The 19183-nt window shown below is 41.5% G+C and overlaps 1 protein-coding gene across 1 annotated transcript in view; it reads left to right on the forward strand.

Moving 5' to 3' along the window:
• GTF3C1 (general transcription factor IIIC subunit 1) overlaps positions 1-19183 on the forward strand; it is a 116121-nt gene that overhangs the window by 65954 nt on the left and 30984 nt on the right. Inside the window, exons 14-24 of the mRNA XM_036737963.1 lie at positions 65-249; positions 1282-1521; positions 4166-4311; positions 5605-5702; positions 7118-7214; positions 7364-7541; positions 10169-10313; positions 14048-14183; positions 15484-15565; positions 15737-15922; positions 17239-17396. Of these exons, the coding sequence (XP_036593858.1) occupies positions 65-249; positions 1282-1521; positions 4166-4311; positions 5605-5702; positions 7118-7214; positions 7364-7541; positions 10169-10313; positions 14048-14183; positions 15484-15565; positions 15737-15922; positions 17239-17396 (1651 nt within the window). The remainder of the gene's footprint in view (positions 1-64; positions 250-1281; positions 1522-4165; positions 4312-5604; positions 5703-7117; positions 7215-7363; positions 7542-10168; positions 10314-14047; positions 14184-15483; positions 15566-15736; positions 15923-17238; positions 17397-19183) is intronic.

Consider the following 19183-nt stretch of genomic DNA (forward strand, 5'->3'; position numbering starts at 1 on the left):
TAGATCTCCTCTTTTGTAGGGGCCTTGACATCCTCACCATGTTGTACCTTTGCTCTGACTGCAGGGTGAAACCACCCCAGACCCCTGCTCCCCAGGAGGAGGTGGAGGAAGAAAATCAAGGAAAAGAGGAAGTTGGTGGATCAGGAGAATCTCACACAGCAGCTTCTAAATCTGAAAGCAGTGGACGAATGAAGAAAACTGATGAGAAAATGGGCATAACACAGCTCAAAAATTATAACCCTGTTGTAGGTAAAAATGGCTTCAATTCACTGTTTGGTGCTTATTTCATGATTATCTTGACATGTCATTCATTATGTGTCTGAGCAGTGAACTGAAAGTCTAGGCCCAATTCCGAAATTTACTGACCATGTGACCCTTGGGAACTTTGCTTGACCTCTTTAAGCTTATTTTTCTTCACTAGCCCAGGACTAAGTGGGATAATAGACCCTGCCCTGGCACTTCAAAGGACAGCTGTCTGAGGTGATTGATTTGAAAACTATGAAATAGTAAACAAATATAAATGAGGATCATTATTCTGACTTTGTCTTACTAAGGATCCATAACAAATGACTTTTTTAATTTCAAGGGCCTATCTCATTAGTATTTTCAGCTGAACAAGGGAGGGAGAAGTAGATTGAGGCATGCATGCATGCATGCACTCCAGCAGAAGCGATGCATCTGCTTCTCTATTGTGGTGTTCTGGGAAGGTGGTGGCAGTCCTGCTTTCAGGAATTAAGATGAAACAATCTCTTGATTGATCTCTGCCTCTTCCTGACCTATGACTGTGCCCACTACTTGCTCTCCTGTCATTTGCCCTTGGTGTAGATGAAAGAAGAGCTGGCTTTGATAAGAAAAATAAATTATATAAAATAGTCCAGGTCTTGAGGTGTCAATTTCAATGCGTTTGAGCTTTGCATAGTCTTCATCAACTGCATCTGCTTGTGTGTTGGATTTTTTGCAATATAATAGCAAGAAAGAGTTACAAATATGAATAAGATAATCAGTGTTATGCTGTAGCAGAAAGAATGATGGGCTAGGAATCCAGAGATTGAGGCTGTCATCCTACTTCTGCCCCTTGTGAGCTATGTAACCTTGGGCACATAAATCCCTGTGCCCCACCCAGTAACTTCCAGGACTCTGTTTCCACAGGAGAATAAAAGTCTTGGATTAGATGTCCTTTAAAATCCTTTCCAGTCTAAATGTTGATAATGCTGTAGTTACCTAGATGTAGGGGGAATTGAGTTGCATGAAGCCTTCATCATTTTTCCTCTTTTTTCTCAGTTCCGGGACTTGGGCGTTCCCTGGGATTTCTCCCTAAAATGCCTCGATTACGGATGGTCCATATGTTTCTGTGGTATTTGATCTATGGACATCCTTTAAATGAGATATTTGAGAGGGCTGGTCAAGATAGTGAAAGAAAGGTCAACAGTCAAGAGCCCAGCACTGACCACAACAGAGTCTGTATCCAGGTCCCTGGAGGAGGAGATTCAGAGGCTGAAGTGGAACTAGCTACTGAAACAGGTGAGACCCTGCCACTCCTGTGGGCAGAAGCTGTACAGGTAACATAAACCTTAATAATTTGAAAACCATAATATTTATTATACTTTGGTTAGCATGCAGAAAACATTTGATTTCATCCTTATTTCAAGTTATCTGAATAAGGGGTCTGAAAACCAGCAACATTTCTATTTTGATTCTGATATTTATTTGACTTTAGCCAAACTCTGTCCTCTGTTTATTTGGGTAGTTGCCTAATCAGTGATGATTTGCCTTGTTAAAGGGAGTTTCCTCACTGGTAGCTCCCTACACAAATAAAATCATAAATCTAGTTTAACAAAAGTTATTTGGATTCTCGGTGAAATGCTTCTTGCTAGCTTTGTGCGTGAAACCATTGGATCTATTGATATGAACATGATTCCTGTCAGAATTTTCAAGAAGTTAGGTGATACCAGTAATATGGGAGACCTTTTATGGTCTTGTTCCACCTCTTGTTTGTACTGCAAGAATGCTGTGCTGGAAGGTCTCCATTCCCTAACGGGTGTGACTTCTGAAGCATGTAAATGTGCTCCGTTGCCTTTCTTGTCCTCAGTTCCATTGACCCCATTCCCTCCTACTTTCTCCAAGACCTTGCTACAACAGCCATCACTTCTCTCACATCTATGTCCTCGCCTTTTCTGTCTGTCTCTTCATCTGCCTCCAAACATGCCCAGACCTCCCTAAATGCTAAAAAGCATTCTTTTGATCCTTCTGCCCCATCCAGCTACTACCTCATCTCTCTTCTCCCCTTCATTACCAGATTTCTTGAAAAAGTTGTCATCTGCTAAAAAGAGGGCAGTGCGGTGGAATTAGGGAGTTTGAGGATAGAGAAGATTTAGACTGGCCACTGTGCAGAGTAGAGTGGAGAGAAGTAAAGAGATTGCTTGCAACAGTGATGGCCCCATTGAAGATAGATGACACGAATTTTTTCTCCCATAATTTCATGACTTCCTTAGCACACGGCATCTCAGGAATGGGAGCAAGGAAGGCAGCTAGAGAGGCCCAGGTTTAAGGGACTGAAAGAAAGTGTGGGACAGGATAGTCTTGAGAGAAAGAGATCAGGCTAAGCTGGATAGTGATGAGAGAGTACAAGGAGAGTTTACTAAGAAAAAATAATTTTCATCTAGCATATGATGCCTCTGAATCACAGGGACTCGAAGGTCTGAGGTGGACATTTGCACACTATTGGGGATGTTGAGTACCAAATAAGAAGGAGAGAAGTAGCATAAAATGGCATCAAGGTTTCAGTGGTCTTTCTCCTAGCTGTAGCCTCTCAGTTGATTGTAGTGGAGAGGGGAAAAGTAGACCAGAGGTTTATGGCAGCAAGGAGGGTCCTGAAGTGAGGACCTCTCTGCCAATGGTGTCTCTTTTGGAGCCCTCTCAGTTAACTTTGTGTCTGATTTGCCAAATGTAAGCTGGGAAGACTGGAAGCAGGTGTATGTCATCTGAACTTTATTGTACCTCCTCCTGGCCTAGCATGGGGCTCTCTGAACACAGAAACTCCTTAAATGTGTATAAAATTGAGTTGAATTGAGACTTATCTTCATGGTAATTGCCAGGATGTTGGGAGGGGTGAGATTTTAGGTCTCTCAACCAACCCTTAGTTTACCCATTCTCTCTACGGTTTTGAAACATCTATCTTTCAGCTTCCACATCTTTAGAATAATGAAAACGATCATGCCCCTGCCTTCAGGCTGGACTGTAATCCACAGACATTAGCTGAAGACCTCTCTCTTCTTTGTGCAGTGCCTAGCATATCACCATGCTTTTTACTGATGGCAGTAGTCTTTCTCTTTCATACTAAGATATCCTACAACATTTCTTCAGTTACCTTTTGTGATGAAAATCAATACAATCATTTCTTCCCTTTTTTTCAATAACTAAGGCAGCTGAGCTACCACTACCCCCCAAAAAAACTTAATAAGAACCATGATTGTGTAGACAGTCATGGACAAACCAAAGTGTTAACTATAAATGTATAGGTTCTCCTTCCAGTTCATTAGCTAACCCACTGAGATGAGCTGTGTTCTGCTTGGCCTGTATGTGAAATAATTTATATGTTATGTTTGTTGTCTTCTGGCTACATGTATTATAGTAATTTGCCCACCATCTTCTCTTCTCCAGGCACACTTAAAGGTATATGCCTCATTCACTGACTCAACCAGTTCTTTCTTGCTCATTTCTCTCCCTTGATTCCCTGTTTTTGTTTGATTTTCATTCACTCAGTGGTCTCTCTCAGTTAAGCCCTTCGTTCCATTTTTTATTCCTGCTCTCCTATTCATTATTTGTACACTTTCACTTGAATTCCTTTCTCACGTGTCCTCCTCCTATGCCTTTTTCTACCTGATCCTTCAAGTGCAAGGTAACTCACTAACCTATATCTGATAGACAGAGTTGTCCTTAGCCTACTCTTCAAAATTAAAATAAACTTATATCCTCCCCTACCCACCCATTCATGTTTTCCACCCTCCATTTGAAACTTAGATTTGGAAATAAGTTTTTGCAAGAGATTATGTACATTGCCAAGATTTCTGAGAGTCTAACAAAACCCAGGGGTCTGTTAGTGAAAGCATTTTACCATGGTAGGCGAGGCAGCCTTTCTTTGGACTAACTAAAATTCTTCTTCTAGTGTTTGTGGATGAAGCTTCTTGGATGCGTTATGTTCCCCCCATCCCAGTACACAGAGACTTTGGATTTGGCTGGGCCCTCGTCAGTGATATCCTTCTCTGCTTGCCTCTGTCTATCTTCATCCAGATAGTCCAAGTCAGCTATAAGGTCAGTATGATCATTTCCTGTTTCTTCCTCTCCTCAGCTCCCAGAACTTGTTTGCCCATAAAAGTGGTGTTTGCTGACCTCAGAACAGAGGAGGAGAACTTTGCACACATTCTTTCAGGAGACCAGAAAAGCATGAATTTAGAAGGGAAACCACCTTACTAACTGCTCTTCGGAAGAAAAACTGAATCCAGCATTGAAACATGCTTGTCTTTTTGCTTCCTCATGGCTACTGAGTGACTGTGGTTAGTAGGAGGAAATGGTACTTATGTCATGCTGAGAAGGATGAGCTTGAAATCAGGAGACCTGAATTCAAATCCTAGGTCTGGCATTTATTGACTTCCCTGTATCTCCATTTCCTCATCAGCAAAATGTAGATGATAATATTGGCAGTAAACCTAAAAGTACTAGGTAATATGAGTTGTTATTTATTGCGTGCAGAGTTAATATTTCATTTTCCTAGAAGTTCTTAGGGAGGGATAATAGTTTACTTGGCTAACAAAATTCTGAGCTTTGGTATCCCAGGATCCTGTTAGGGAACAGTTCAGAGATGTGTGGATATTACAGCAGGCACAAGTTCATTACTCAACATCTAGCATCCCAGGCAGAGGCCTCCTGATCAAAGTCTATTCCTTTCTCCCTTCCTCTCACTCTATCGAGTAAAGTGCTGCAGTGGGGGGAACCAGCTCAATCCCCATGTGGTATAGTCTACATGGCATTTAGGTCATTTTGAGTATAATTTACTTCCAGATAAACCAGTCCTGACTACTTGGTTCTTGTCCTCCGTAGTGACTGTTTGCTTATCAAATTAAAAAATCATGAGATAACATTTATAAAAAGCACTTAGCATGACGTCTGGCATATAGGATGTGCTATTTAAACGCTTTTTCTCTTTCCTTCACTGCTTTTAGTTAAGGAAATAATCCAAGATAATGGAGTACCTAACTTTATAGGGTTCCTTCCTGGAAGTGTGCCTCCATCTCACATATAAGCATATACTTGTCTTTATCTGTAAGCCCTGAGCTTTGCTCTTTTCTCAAAGCATCAAGCACCAATAGTCAAGGAGGGCCGAAGGATGCATAGTCATGGACTCTTTGGGTCTTTGCACATCTTCCAAATGTTGTAAAAGAGGGACAGCACAGGTTAATAAATAAGGACATTCATTGGAGCAGAACATTTCCCAGCTTCTTTCATTTGCAAACTCAAGGCTAAAATATAGTTGTTAGTGTTCTTTTATGCTCCTTGCCACTCATTTCATGCTTTGGAATCTGTGCAACCTAAAAATGACCTTTATAGGTGGACAACCTGGAAGATTTTTTGAATGACCCCCTAAAGAAGCATACATTGATTAGATTTCTTCCCAGGCCAATCCGACAGCAGCTTCTGTATAAGAGGTAAGTTCATCAGCGTTCAGCTGATTTTAACATTGGCAGAGTACCTTTGTCAAAGTATGTTTTGTTTTGTTTTGTTTTGTTTAGATTTTTTTATTTTTAGTTTATAACACTTAGTTGTGCATGTTCTTGAATTTCAGATTTTCTTCCCTTCCCTCCCCTCCCCTCCCCCAAAACAGCATGCAGTCCAATATAGATTCTACATAAACCTTCGCGTTAAACTTATTTACACAATAGTCAAGTTGCAAAGAAGAATTATGAACAATGGAATGAATCATGAGAGAGAAGAAACAAAACCAAAAAAGGAGAAAAAAAAAAGAGAGCGAATAGTTTGCCTTAGTCTGTATTCAGACTCCCAAAGTATGTTTTAAAGCAGTCTTGTAAAATAAACATACCCCCAGAAGGAGAAACAAATTATGCCAGCAAGATAGTGAAGACTGATAATTTTCATTTAACTTTCCTACCTGTATACCTCCTATGGAGAAAAGGGGGGAGGAAGAAAGAAAAATGTCACATGGCTGTGAGGAGTGTAATTCTGGTGGTACAGTATGACTGTGACTCAAGAAACACAACTGCTCTCTAGACATTCAATAATGTAGGCGACCCAAAGGGCATGGAAGCAGCCCATAACTAATGATAATTTATAAGCCAGAGGAATAAGAAGTACCATTTAAGAAAGATATGATCGTAAAAAGAAACTGTCTAGTCATATCATCAGAGTAAGGGCTACAGACAGACCACCTATGTGCTCTCTTGTCAATAACAAAGTGTGAAAAGCCCTAAAGAAGGCCTCCAGTGTATTGGGGAGAGCTGTACTGGAGGATTTATGGAAAAATATGTACGAGAACTTCACAGGATGAAAAGAAAGCTGCATTTCAATCTTCACCATTAGATGAAATATCCATATTGATGAGATCTTAGATCCTTTGAAGTGTAAATATACATATGAAATGATACATATATATGAAATGCTTAAACATGATAATATCAAGCCTGTTTTCAAGTAAAAATTAACTGTTAATTGAAGGAAAAAATTATTTAGAGAAGGTTATATGTCAAATTCAAAATGTGAGCTAGCTTTCTTTCATATGAATTTATCCCCAAACCCGTAGTCCTCAGTAAATACTTTTTCCCCTAAACATTGATTTGATGATGATTTTTTCCCGGTGGTTCAGATTGCTAAATCAAAACCAGATTTTAAAATAATTTATTCCATTTCCTTTGCTAGTTGGTAGGAATGGTGATATTCTAGGTTTTATATGAGAAAAGACCCAAGTTGAGGTGTATGAGTTTCATTTAAAGGGACTTTTAGAGCAAGCAGTCCCTTTCTTGCTCCAGAGATAATATCCCTGAAATATAATTGGTGATGTTTGAGTGCTTTTTAGGATGCCTGTCATTCTCATTCATCTCTTTTACAGGCGTTATATTTTTTCAGTAGTTGAGAATCTTCAGAGACTTTGCTATATGGGGCTTCTGCAGTTTGGTCCCACAGAAAAATTTCAGGATAAAGATCAGGTAACATCTTTAAAGTCCATGTGGTGGTGATAGTGGTGGTGGTGGTGCTGGTGGCGGCGGTGGCAGTGGCGGTGGTGGCATGACAGAAGCAGTGTGCCAGCCACCAAACTCATTGCTCACATCTGTATGCATGCACAATTTTCTTATAGGTATTCATATATTTAAAGAAGAATGCAGTGATAATTGATACCACTATCTGCGACCCACATTATAATCTGGCTCAAAGCAGCCGACCCTACGAAAGGCGCCTGTACATTCTGGACACGATGCAAGATGTGGAAAACTATTGGTTTGATTTACAATGTGTCTGCCTCAATACTCCACTAGGTACGATTTCTTTGCCAGATCTCATTACTTTTACTCCATTGTATTGATTAGGGTTAGAAAGAAATTATCTCATCCAGTCCCTCATTTTACAGATTTGAGAGCCGAGACCTAACAACGACTTGCCCAAAGTCACTTAGGCAGTCAATAGCAGTACCAGAAGTAGAGGCCATGCCTCCTTGACGTGATCTAGTTCTCTTCTCTCTCTACTATCCTTTCTCATGTTTATTCTTCCTTATTGCCTCTCCAAGAAAGTAGCTGGGCACCTTTATTCCATTTGTGTTTAGAACAAGAGCTAAAGTCCTTTACCTCTTGGACACATAAAAGTAACTGTTCTAGAGCTGTTTTACTGTATACAAAGTCCTTTCCTTACCCTGACCTTCTGAAATACTTCGGGGATTCTCCCTATTTTAGAGATAGGCCAAGATGGATATTTATAGTGGACCATACAACTCATAAATGTCCATGCTGGAACTCAGACCCCCAGTCTTTTGACTCCAGGGCTAATATTCTTTTCACTATGCCACATTGCCTCTTAAAGCAAGGGGTAGAACAGGATTACTCATATGGATGTTTATCATTTCCCTATTTCCCTTGACAGTGCCACCGTCTCCTGGTCACCCAAGTCCACAACCTAGGAGTCTGGAGCTCTTCGTTCTCCCTCACTCCCCGTATCCAGTCAGTTGACAAGTCCTGTCAGTTCTACCTCCACAACATGCCCACATCCATCCCCTTCTTGCCACTCATATCACAACCACCCTAGTTGATCGTTGCCATCACTCTTGCCTGGGCTATTGCGATAACCTCTTAATCGGTCCCCTTTTCTCAAATTTCCCCGCTCTATAGGCCATCTTCCTCACATTTGCCAAGTTGATAGTCCTTTTAAAAATGCTTGTTTATTGTTTTATTGATGTGTTTTTTTAATATCACTTTCATTTTCTGCTGTCACTCCTTCTCCTCCAGCCCTATCCAATAGAACCAGCCCTTGCAACAAGTATAGTTAAGCAAAACAAATCAACACATTGGTCTTCCCAATGGATATTCCTGAAGAACAGCTGGGACCATATCTCTTCATGGCTCAGAAAGCTCTAAGACCTTCCAGGTGCTTCTAGGATAAAATAAAAACTGCTGTTTGTCCAACTACTTCTGCATTTTATGATGTGGCATATTGCTTATAGTTTCAAAATTTTCTCAGCAAAGATTATCGGGAAATTTTCAACCATGTCAAGTGTCCATGTAACAGAACATTTGCTGTAGTTCCAGAAAAAGAGTGAAGAGTCCTAGGTTCTGAAACTGTATGACTAGACGAATGATAGCACCTTTAATAGAAATAGGGAAATAACACATGCACCTATGAGTAATGCTTCTCTTTAATTTCTTTTATCCCAGAAATCTCAGAGACTTACTTTATTAAATGTCAGCTTTTATTAAGTACCCACATACCATATATGCAGCACTTTGCTAGACTGTAATCTAGTTGTCTTATGGTTGTATTATGTTGTCACTAACATCTTCTGATACTGCATTGTGGCATAGAGGTGACACTCAGTTCTCTAAATCCCTGCCAGTTGAACACAAGTTCCAGCAGAGTCTTCCAAATTGAAAAGATTTCAAATACGAGCCCAGCTGTATATCTATTACCTAAATACCTACTCATTCAACTAACTATCAGGGTGTGTCAGGGCCCGTGATCTTCATCCATAGGGGTAGACAATGAAGGACCCACACCAGTGAAATCATTGAAGAGTCGGGTTAACCCCAGACTCCTTTTCATCATTGCCCAGGAAGTGTGGGTTACTTAGATCCCAGGAAAGACAATTATTTCAGCATCAAGTATAGGTTATTAAACACATAGCTAGCTCAGCACAACCAAGGGAGAAATGAAACCTCAGCTACTAGCCAGCAATTGAGAGAACTAGCTACCTCAGAGGACTTCATAGCCTCCCGTGTCCTCTCCCTGTCATATCCCATGTTCTGCCCTTCACTCCTCTTCTCCTTCTAGTCCACCTATCTTCTGTCTTATGGCCTTATTTCCAGGGTTGTTCTCCAGAACAAGTGAGTACAGGTAGTTATTTATTCCTTGTGGCCATTTCTCTGTCTTGGAATGGTACCTGCATAGAGTCCTCATTCATGTTGTTCCACTTAACCCTTTAATCTTTAACCCTGAAATAAATTTATGGTCTCTGAAGTAGAATAGCCTCCTCCCTTTCCTGGGATAAATGGTACTTTTATAAATCTCTATAAATCAGTTCTGCTGATTTTAGATCTACCATTTGACCTTGGAGTCAAGAAGACCCAGATTCAAATCTTGCCTCATATCACATACTGGCTTTGTGACCATTACTTAATGTTTCAGTGTCCTGGGAAGCTTTTTAATACTAAAAGCTAGAGATAGGTGGCCAGTCTACACTGCTAAAGAGAGTTCCAACCTGAGAATTCTGTACACTTGGACTGCCCCCTCCCTCACTCCCCAAAAAATGTTCATGCAGTTAAGGCAGTTAGAAGATGTGAGTCTTCTACTTTATTGTCCTTAATTTTATCCTAGCTGCATTTTATCCTAGCTGCATAACCATTTCTTGGGGATAGGAAGGGAATGTTTTTAATGCCATGAGATTTATTTGGTTTCCTAGGAGTGGTTCGCTACCCTCGTGTCAAGAAAAGCAGCACTCAGGATCCAAACGGCGAGCCTGGCAGTATGGAGGCCGACATGGAGCAGGAGAATGCGATAGACAAGCACAATCTGGAGCGCAAGTGTGCCATGCTGGAGTACATCTCGTATGTTGGCCTTCTAATAGTCCCCCCCTTTGCTGTGGACAGAGTATACACGTACCCAAAATAATTTTGCAAGTTTCTCTACAGGCCCCGAAACAGTGTGATGTGTCAGGGCAGCGATAGCTTGGAGTTTAGAGTCAGAAGAGCCTGGGTTTGAGTCCTGCCTCAGATCTGGAACTGTGGGCAGGTCACTTAATCTCACACTGAGATGAGGTTCCTCATCTGTAAAGTGGGAATAAGAATACTTGCACTAGTGAAAAGTGAAGAGGAAGCCTCGTGACCAGCGCAGCTCCTCACCAGCTCTCCAGCTTGTAGCCCAGGGTCACACATCCAGCGCGAGTCAGGACAGACGTAAACGAGGGTCATCCTGGCCTGTAATAGTAAGGCGATAATAACAGTGTAGATAGATGATCATTGTCAAAATGGCCTGTGTAGCTCTGTATTGTAAAGTACATGAAACTCTACGTAGAAGGCAGAAGTGAACCGTTTATTCAGACACCAGAGAACCACATCCCACAAGCCACATTCCATACACAGTATAACAACCTGGAGTCAGGAAGCTCCTCCCACCACATAAGACTTAAGAAGCCTGTCGATGGATGGGAAAGATCTTCAAATCTGAATTGCTATTACATGGCCCCAAAGTGAGTTTTCTAACTTTATTTTAAAATGACCCTAAAAATAAAGTTCAAAAAATACACAGAGGTGCACATAAGGAAGTTGAAAAGGAGATGCAGCAAGCATAGCCAAGTTCGATCTGCCATGCTAAACTTAATGGATACTTTTTAAAAACCAAGCTAGATACAATAGAGATTGGCAGTCCTGTGCAGGCATCTTTTTCTGTCCTTCATTTAAGGAAATGGTCATAATAACTAAAAGGAAGTTTTCAAAAAGAAGCACTTGCACTGCCCCCCTCGCAGGATTGTTGTAAAGTCCTGTAGAAGTATGAGCTGCCTTCGTGGTGAGCATTTAAAGGCACTGTGGATTCTTGCATAGTAACAGGGCTGTTTACATGGCACTTAAGGTTTACAGAATACTTCCTCTAAAATTCCCTCCCTGGGAGGTTGTATCCCTGTTTTACAGATGAGAGAGTTGAAGCCCAGGGAGATGGAGAATGCTTGCCCACCATCCCACAGCTGGCAGAATGAAGACATGTACACAGGCCTTTCCATTATGCCCAGACCCCGGTCCTTGTTATGCAGCCTGGTGCACTTAATGCTTCTGTATGCTAGGAAGCTTTTTCTCCACTCCAGCTTGCTCCATAACCCTGGAGATCACAGGACTTAGAGCTTGAAAAGACCTTGGACATTCATCTCTTCTAGCTCCCTACTTTTTCAGATTGAGGTCCAGAGAATAGAAGGGACTTGTTCAGGATACCAAGTACGGTAAAGAAAGAAAGCCAGGATTTGAACCCAATTCATTTAGCTATAAATCGACTGTTCTTACTACTACACCACACTCACAGTAGGTTATTCTGCTGACTTTAGATCAATAATTTCTGCATTGTTGGCTGTGGGGGGAAATCATTCACCAACTTTGCTTGTCTCCCCCCCTACTGCCTATGGATAGAAGCCTTTGAAAGACAGAATGCTGTTGAAAAGATAGTGAACTCAGGTTTTTACATACCAATATAATCAGGGAGAACTCATGGCCTGCCTGCTTCCCTCTAGCAAGAAAGAAGACCAGAGGAGATGAGCGGGAAGGGAGTGGGGCTCAGTTAGGGCTCATAAGAGATTGTCTGCATATTTGTAACACAGCGGGGCAGCAATGGAGTCATCCCCAGACTTTTTCCTACCTACCTAAGGTCATATGACCTTTAGGTGTTTTTGTAAGGAGAGGATTCCAACTTGCAATATTGGAGGTGCAGTTTGTACTCTCTTCTTCAACATAGGACTATGCTCAGCTCAAGCCAAATCTCACTAAACTGGGGTCTGTTAAATGAGGCACTACTCTAGACAGTCACTACTTTCCCCTCTTTGAGAATCAGTAGCAACTAATACTGAGTTCCCTCTTGACACTTTACTGCCAACTCTGTTTGCCCTTGGACTATCACTTCCTATGCTGGAATGCCCTAGACTTCATATTATACTATTTTCTCTTCCTTTCCTTGACAGAGCATAGCAGCCCCTGACTTCAATTACCTATTCATCCCTGGGAATGTTCCCATTGCCTCTTCCCACACCTAGTAAATCTAGAGGGACATATATACAGTGGGAAGTCTTCCCTGGGAAGATTTAGGCTATCCTCAAGTTTGGGTTAATTATCCTTTTATGAACCACATCCTGACTCCAACCCCTTAAAATTATATTTGTACCAAATACAGAGAGGGTAAGAGTAGGAGCGTGTCTGCATTTTGCCTCAGCCTTCCCACAGCACTGCTAAAAGGCATTGAGGAAGAATGAAGAATCTAAAAGCCTTCCCCCACCTCAGGGTGTAAGCATCTGTAAATGTTAATATTACTGATCTTCATGGCATTAGATATGCCAAGAAACTTTAATGAGAATTCTCCTTACAATACACGTTTCTCATCTAGTAAATGGGTTGGTATTTAATTAGATACTTCATTAGGAAAGATGTGAGTTCAAAAAATGCCCCTCTTGTTTACAAGTTGTATGATAGGCAAGTCAAACCCTCGTAATTCATTTCACTTGTATCTCTTCCATAATGGGATAAAATTATCTTTGGCAGTTGCCTCACTCCAGGATCAGATAAGGCTATCATGTATGTAAAACGCTTGGCAAACCTTAAGTCCTTGTGCTTGTCAGCTATCTCCATTCTTGTTGTTGCTATGCTAGAGAGAGTCCTACCTTTTTCTCTCTTGTAGTTTTCCTCCATTCTTTTAGTCCTGCAAAGGAGTACATTTCTACCCTCACATACCTTACCAGTGGACTTCCATAACTCCCATTTTCACTTGCCTGCCGGTTTTGGGGGAGGTAGAAAAATGAAGTTTCTACATTACAGAACTAGCAAAGGAGTCAACATCATACTGGGTGTGAAACTCTCAGGGGACAGAGAAGTGAACCAGGGCGAAAGTGTACACATGTGCTTTTTATTTATGTTGTATGCAAATGTTCCTCTGAAGTCCTACCCCAGGGCCTCCTCACAGTATGCAGTGGCCCTGGATCCTTGAGGCTATATTAGAAGAATGTAAATTCTGACAAGTTCTCCCAGTATGTAAAGGAATGGTCATGGGGGTCTGTCTGGGATCTGAGAACCAGCTTAGCCAAATTGCATAGTCTCATTATCAGGGTAACCACAAACAAGGTAATGATATTTTAAACCCAAGCAGTTCTGGGCAGCTAGATGGTATAGTGGATAGAGTGCTCAGCCTGGGGTCAGGAGGACCTGAATTGAAATCTAACCTCAGACACTTACTAGCTGTGTGACCCTGGGCAAGCAACTTAACCTCTGTTTGTCTCAGTTTCCTCAGCTGTAAAATGGAGACCCTAAAGAAGGAAATGACAAACCACTCCAGTATCTTTCCAAAAAAACCCCATAAAAAATGGGATCATCAAAAGTTGGACATGACTAAATGACTTAACAACAACCAAAACTCTTGAAGACTATCTTACTGAGTCATAGAGAGGTTGCACTCCATGTCTGTGTATAGAACTACCCACTCTGACCCACTCCCCGGGGCTTCAGGCATTCAGGGGCTCAGACCACATAGTTACCTAGCCGTCCCCGTGTACGCTTTACCATGGGGGATCTTAGAGCCTTCATTTTCCTTTCCTTAGTGGGAGCCGCGAGGTGCTGGATGACGGGTCTATACCTGGTGATGGATTAGGGGCCGCAGGTCTGGACTCCAGCTTCTATGCACACTTAAAGCGCAATTGGATCTGGACCAGCTACATCATTAACAAGACCAGAAAGGTGAGTTTTTGAGCTGACTCAGCATAATATTGTCAGTTGTCGATGTTGTTATTCCGTTTATATATGGAAGAGCATTGGATTTAGAGTTAAGGGCCTGGCTTTGAATTCTGACCTCTCACTACGTGTGTGCTTTTGGACAAGTCACAGGCTCCAGTTTTCTCTTCTATGAAAGAAGGAGTTGAACAAGGTTAACTTTTAGGTCCCTTCTAGCTCTAAGTCTGTGGTCTTAAGATTGCAGTTACTGATAATTTTATATACTTAGAACTTTTTCCCTTATGAAAATTTCTATATAAGCAAAACTGGAGTCAAATCAGAAGCAAATACTTAGTTCAGTGTGTCAGAAGGTAGTGTCAAGTGAATTATAGGATATGAGGATGCTCTTATCAGAGTTTGGGTTACTCTACTGTGATCTCTACCTGGAAGGACCTTGAGAAGAAGTTCTCTTAAGGGAAAGTACCATCTCAAGCCTGGCAGACTGCTCATTCATAATTGGTATTTTCCCAGTTGATGAGAAGACCTCATTTTCTACTTTGCCGTTCCTGTCAGCCTAGAGAGACATGGTTAGTGGAGCTCTCAGAATCCGCTCTGAAATGGAGATACAGACACAGGTCATCCCTCCCATGTACCCAACTGACCTGCTCCTACCCTCACAGAGCAACAAAATTCAGCAACCTAATCAGCACTCAGATTTCCCTGATCCTGCTGTGGATCTCTTCAACACATTTAGTGTGAGGCTGTTCCACCCTCTCACACAGGCTGATGATACACATTGGTGTAGTTGTCAGCTCAAAGTCATCAGCAGTCTGCCCGAGCTTTTATTAAACACCTTGGACGTCATTGCTATCCCCTGTGAGTAGAGCTCCCTGTAGGTGTGAACAGTCCTTGTCATTGTTTTGTGTCCTCGAATGCTGCTGATAGAGCTGAAGGGAAAACTCAAGGTCATCGAGATCAATTAAACATCCTTGAGGCCTATGTGCCTTTTCTACCCTTTTTCAGTCCTAGATTTTCTTTTGGATTCTCCCCCAGGGTAAGATTTCCAGGAAACAACATAAAAAAAATCATTTTTGCAGAAACAAGCTAAAAAGTTTCAAGGAAGAGGCTCAAGGAAAGCATCACATAATGAGCTCATTATTGTAGCATGCATGAGGAATTCTCTTCTCTGGACCAAATTGCAGGCAGCTTTTCTCTGTTGTTACTAAACTATTTTCTGGGCTTCATTAAAGACTTTTGTGAATGTTAGTGAATTTATTGCCTGAGATACCTGGGAATTTCTTGATACTTACACGTATTTGTCTTTTAGGAGAATACAGTTTCAGAAAATGGCCTTACAGTAAGGCTCCAGACTTTTTTATCCAAACGCTCTCTGCCACTAAGTGCTGGAAGTAAGTATCATTCTGTGTCTCAGTAGTATCTTCATTTCTTCCCAAATGTAGAATTACTGATAGTTCAGCAGTGAACACCTTCCCAATTTAATTTGGAAAGGAGTTAGGTGTGTTCAGAAGTTGTCTTGAAACTAATGTTTGTGGTAATACTTCTCCTTTAATCATTTCCAGATAATAGGATAAATATTTTGGGAGATGCAAAAGCCCCCTCAGAACTCCCTGCTGAGAAGGAAGAGCAGTTTGAGATCGGCAAAGAAATGACACAAGACAGAAATAAGAGGGTGAGGGGCGGCAAAAGCCAGAAACGGAAGAGGCTCAAAAAGGACCCTGGGAAGAAAGTTAAGAGAAGGAAGAAAGGTGATTGGTCACTTGTAATTTCATTTCCCTTTTCTGTTGCTACTCTGATTTCTTGATTTCACTATATGACCTGTGAAAATTATATATCAACCAGGTCTTAAGTTTGTCTTCTGCCATTTTCTGTTCTCTCCCTTTATTTGAGACACTTAGGTGTTGTCATTGCCATTTTATTTTCTCAATCAGACCCACAGATGAGGAAGGATCCTTGCTCTTCCTTACAGCTTTTCCCAGCTTTCTTTATCTTTGTCTTTTAAAGAGTAGTCATTCCCTCAGTATGTCTAGTTTCCTGTCTTAATTCAAACCTCCGATTATTTTTCTCCTTGAAAATTCCTGTCTAAAATTCTAGTCTCTTTTCTGTTTTCTCTTCTCATCTCTGCATGTACACCAATTAGGTCAAAATTTAACATCATTTTCTGTTTTGAAACTTCTTTCAAAGAGCAGGCAGGGTAATTAAAACCTGCAGGGCCGGGTTCCATGACTCTTTCAGACTTGAATCAGGAACTCAAGTGCATTGCTCTTTGGATTTTCATCTTTAAGATTGCATATCAGATGTCTTTTTACAGGGAAAAACAGTTTGAGATGAAAGGAGGCATGTTTGTTTTTTTAGATTGCTTTGTTTCAAAAAAGTAGCCCAGATTTTTCCATAAAGATCTAGCTGGTGTGGCTATTCAAATTTTAAGAAAAATTTAGATTTTTGTTTGAAAGTGGATCCAGAGAGATCTAAGTTTTTCATCCACAAATGGTGGGGATAGGGAAGGAAGGGAACTGGATTCATTTGACTGGTATCATTCAAAGTAGAATTGCAACAGTTGAATTATTACCCTTTGGATAAACCATTATGGAGGTGTTTGGACAGGTTAGGGCCTATCAAGATCTATATTTATAATTTATTAGGAAAGTTCAGTATTATGGATTTGGATTCACATTTCCTTGGCCTACTATTTTCTTCTTCATTTTTTCAACTATTAGAATAGTTGTAATTTGTAAAACAAAACAAAAAATCTGGAAAATCAACTTTTAGAAACTGGCAATGCCAGGTAGCATCCACCTTCTGTCATTCAAAAGCATCACCTGCAGCTGCCAGCGGCAGTCCAGACGCTAAGGAGAGAGGAGGAGGGGTAGGGGGAGAGCTCTGCACCCATCCAGAACGATGCCTATGAAACCTACGGTGAGATTTCTTCAGCTATAAGATGAGGGAGTTCGACAAGGTTATTTCTAAGGTCTTTTCCACATATAAAGCCTATAAAACTGTGAAATATAAGCACAATGTCTGTTAGAAGAAACTAAGTCAGCATATTTCTTCCTCTGATGTTTAGGAGAGAAGTCAGAAGAAAAAAGCAAAAAAATGCGCTACCATGATGAGGCTGACCAGAGTGCTCTGCAGAGGATGACACGTCTGCGCGTGACCTGGACCATGCAGGAAGATGGGCTGCTGATGCTTTGCCGAATTGCCAGTAATGTCCTAAACACAAAGGTATCAGTCAGCTGCTGCAGTCTTTCTTTGCTGTGTTCATTTCATTCATTCATTTAACAGACATGTAAGTGCTTCTTACCCAGGCACCCCTGAGCATACTTTTGCTCCCACCCTACCCTCTACCTCTAATGTGTCCCAGTATTGTATTTCTAGCCCATAGACTACTTAAGTGTTGTGTCTGGCCCCCTGGGGCCTCCCTCCCTTGCACTGTCACTACATATATTCAACTCAGTCTAACCATTATTTGCTGAGCTCCAGTTCTGTGCAAACCCTGGGTAGGGAATATGAAACCCCAACAATTTATCATAGTGATGTCTTTTGAATGTTTAGTTTTTAGATTTTTACTGAGAAGTCAGAACTCCAGTAGCAAAACACCCTTTTAAAAGTCTGGCATTTTTTGGTTGGTTCGCCTCATCCTTTGGAGCATCCACTAGAGAACTGTGCTCACCATTTTGAGTCTGTGCACCACAGTCTGAGCACCTCTGCTCTGGCGCCAAGGCACTAAGGAGTGATATTCTCCTTTTCATGTTCCTTCAGACATCCACTAGGCCACCTCCTTGTGCATAAAGAAGAACTGAGCCTTCCTAGGTCTCTCTCCTCCATTCTGTGTCTGGACCACAGGATGTCTCTGTTGTTCTGTTGTGTACCAGGGCCACTAAACAGCAGCACAGTAACACTTGCAGAGTAACACACGAGCTAGGCAGCAGTATCTGAAGGCCCTTCATCCTTCTGTTTCCCCTCTCCTGGGTACTCTCCAGATGAGGTCATCAGCATCCTTGCTATGTGGGCTGCCCCAGCTGACTGAGGTACTCCGTGTGGGGTCTGTCAGGAGCTGAGCACCCTAGAGTGCTCCCCTCTGCGCAGACCTAGACCTTTCTTAACGTGCACTAACATCTCATCTGCTCTTTCAGTTCCATGTCTCACTCTTGACTCATGGAGCTCACAGTGCTCTCAAAAACCCCAAGTCTTTTCCACACAACCTACTAATTACCTGTGCATTCCCAACCTTGTACTTTAACTGATTTTTCTTCTTAAATCCAAGTGTAGGACTTAGTATAATAGAAAAGATATCAGATCTGGGGTCGTAGAGCCTAGGTTCATATCACTGTCCTGCCCCTCTCTGCCTCTTGGATGCATCACTTAACTTTCTGAGTCTGTTTCCTATAAAATGAGAAGGCATCGGTTAGATAGCCTCCAAGGTCCCTTCCAGCTCTAAATCAGTATCTATAATCCTCAGGTCTCAGGTTACAGCTTGATCTTAATGTCTTTGCCACTACCAGCAGGGGTACCTTGCATACGTAGGTACTTGGTAAATTTTTTTTTAAATGAACGAATCCGTTGTGCATACAATTTTTTTGCTCATTTACAGTGATGATGTAAGGATAAGGAATGTATGATGCCCCATGAAACAGTTGTAAATAAATTCAAGTCATTGTAAATAGTCATTTTAAAATGTGCTTTAAGGAAAGAGGCTCCATAAAGTATTTATCACTCTATTTCACCAACACAGCTCTGTTGACACAATTTCTCACAATAACTACATTAAAGAGATGTAAAACAGAATATCCTGGGATATTCAAGAAAGAAGGTCCTTAAAGCCTGCTGTTGTGTCTGTGGGAGGGTGGGTGTAGGGTGAGGTAGAGGGGGCAAAAGGACAACCATGAAGGAGAGAGGAGCCTCCTGCCTACCTTGCACATTATTCTTCTTCCTTCAAATCCTTGGCCTTCCAACCAAACTGACTTTCTTGCTGTTCCTTAACTCAGCATTCCATCTCCCACTTCTGGGCC

Source organism: Trichosurus vulpecula, chromosome 9 (genome assembly GCF_011100635.1).
Source record: "Trichosurus vulpecula isolate mTriVul1 chromosome 9, mTriVul1.pri, whole genome shotgun sequence".
Lineage (NCBI taxonomy): Eukaryota > Metazoa > Chordata > Mammalia > Diprotodontia > Phalangeridae > Trichosurus > Trichosurus vulpecula.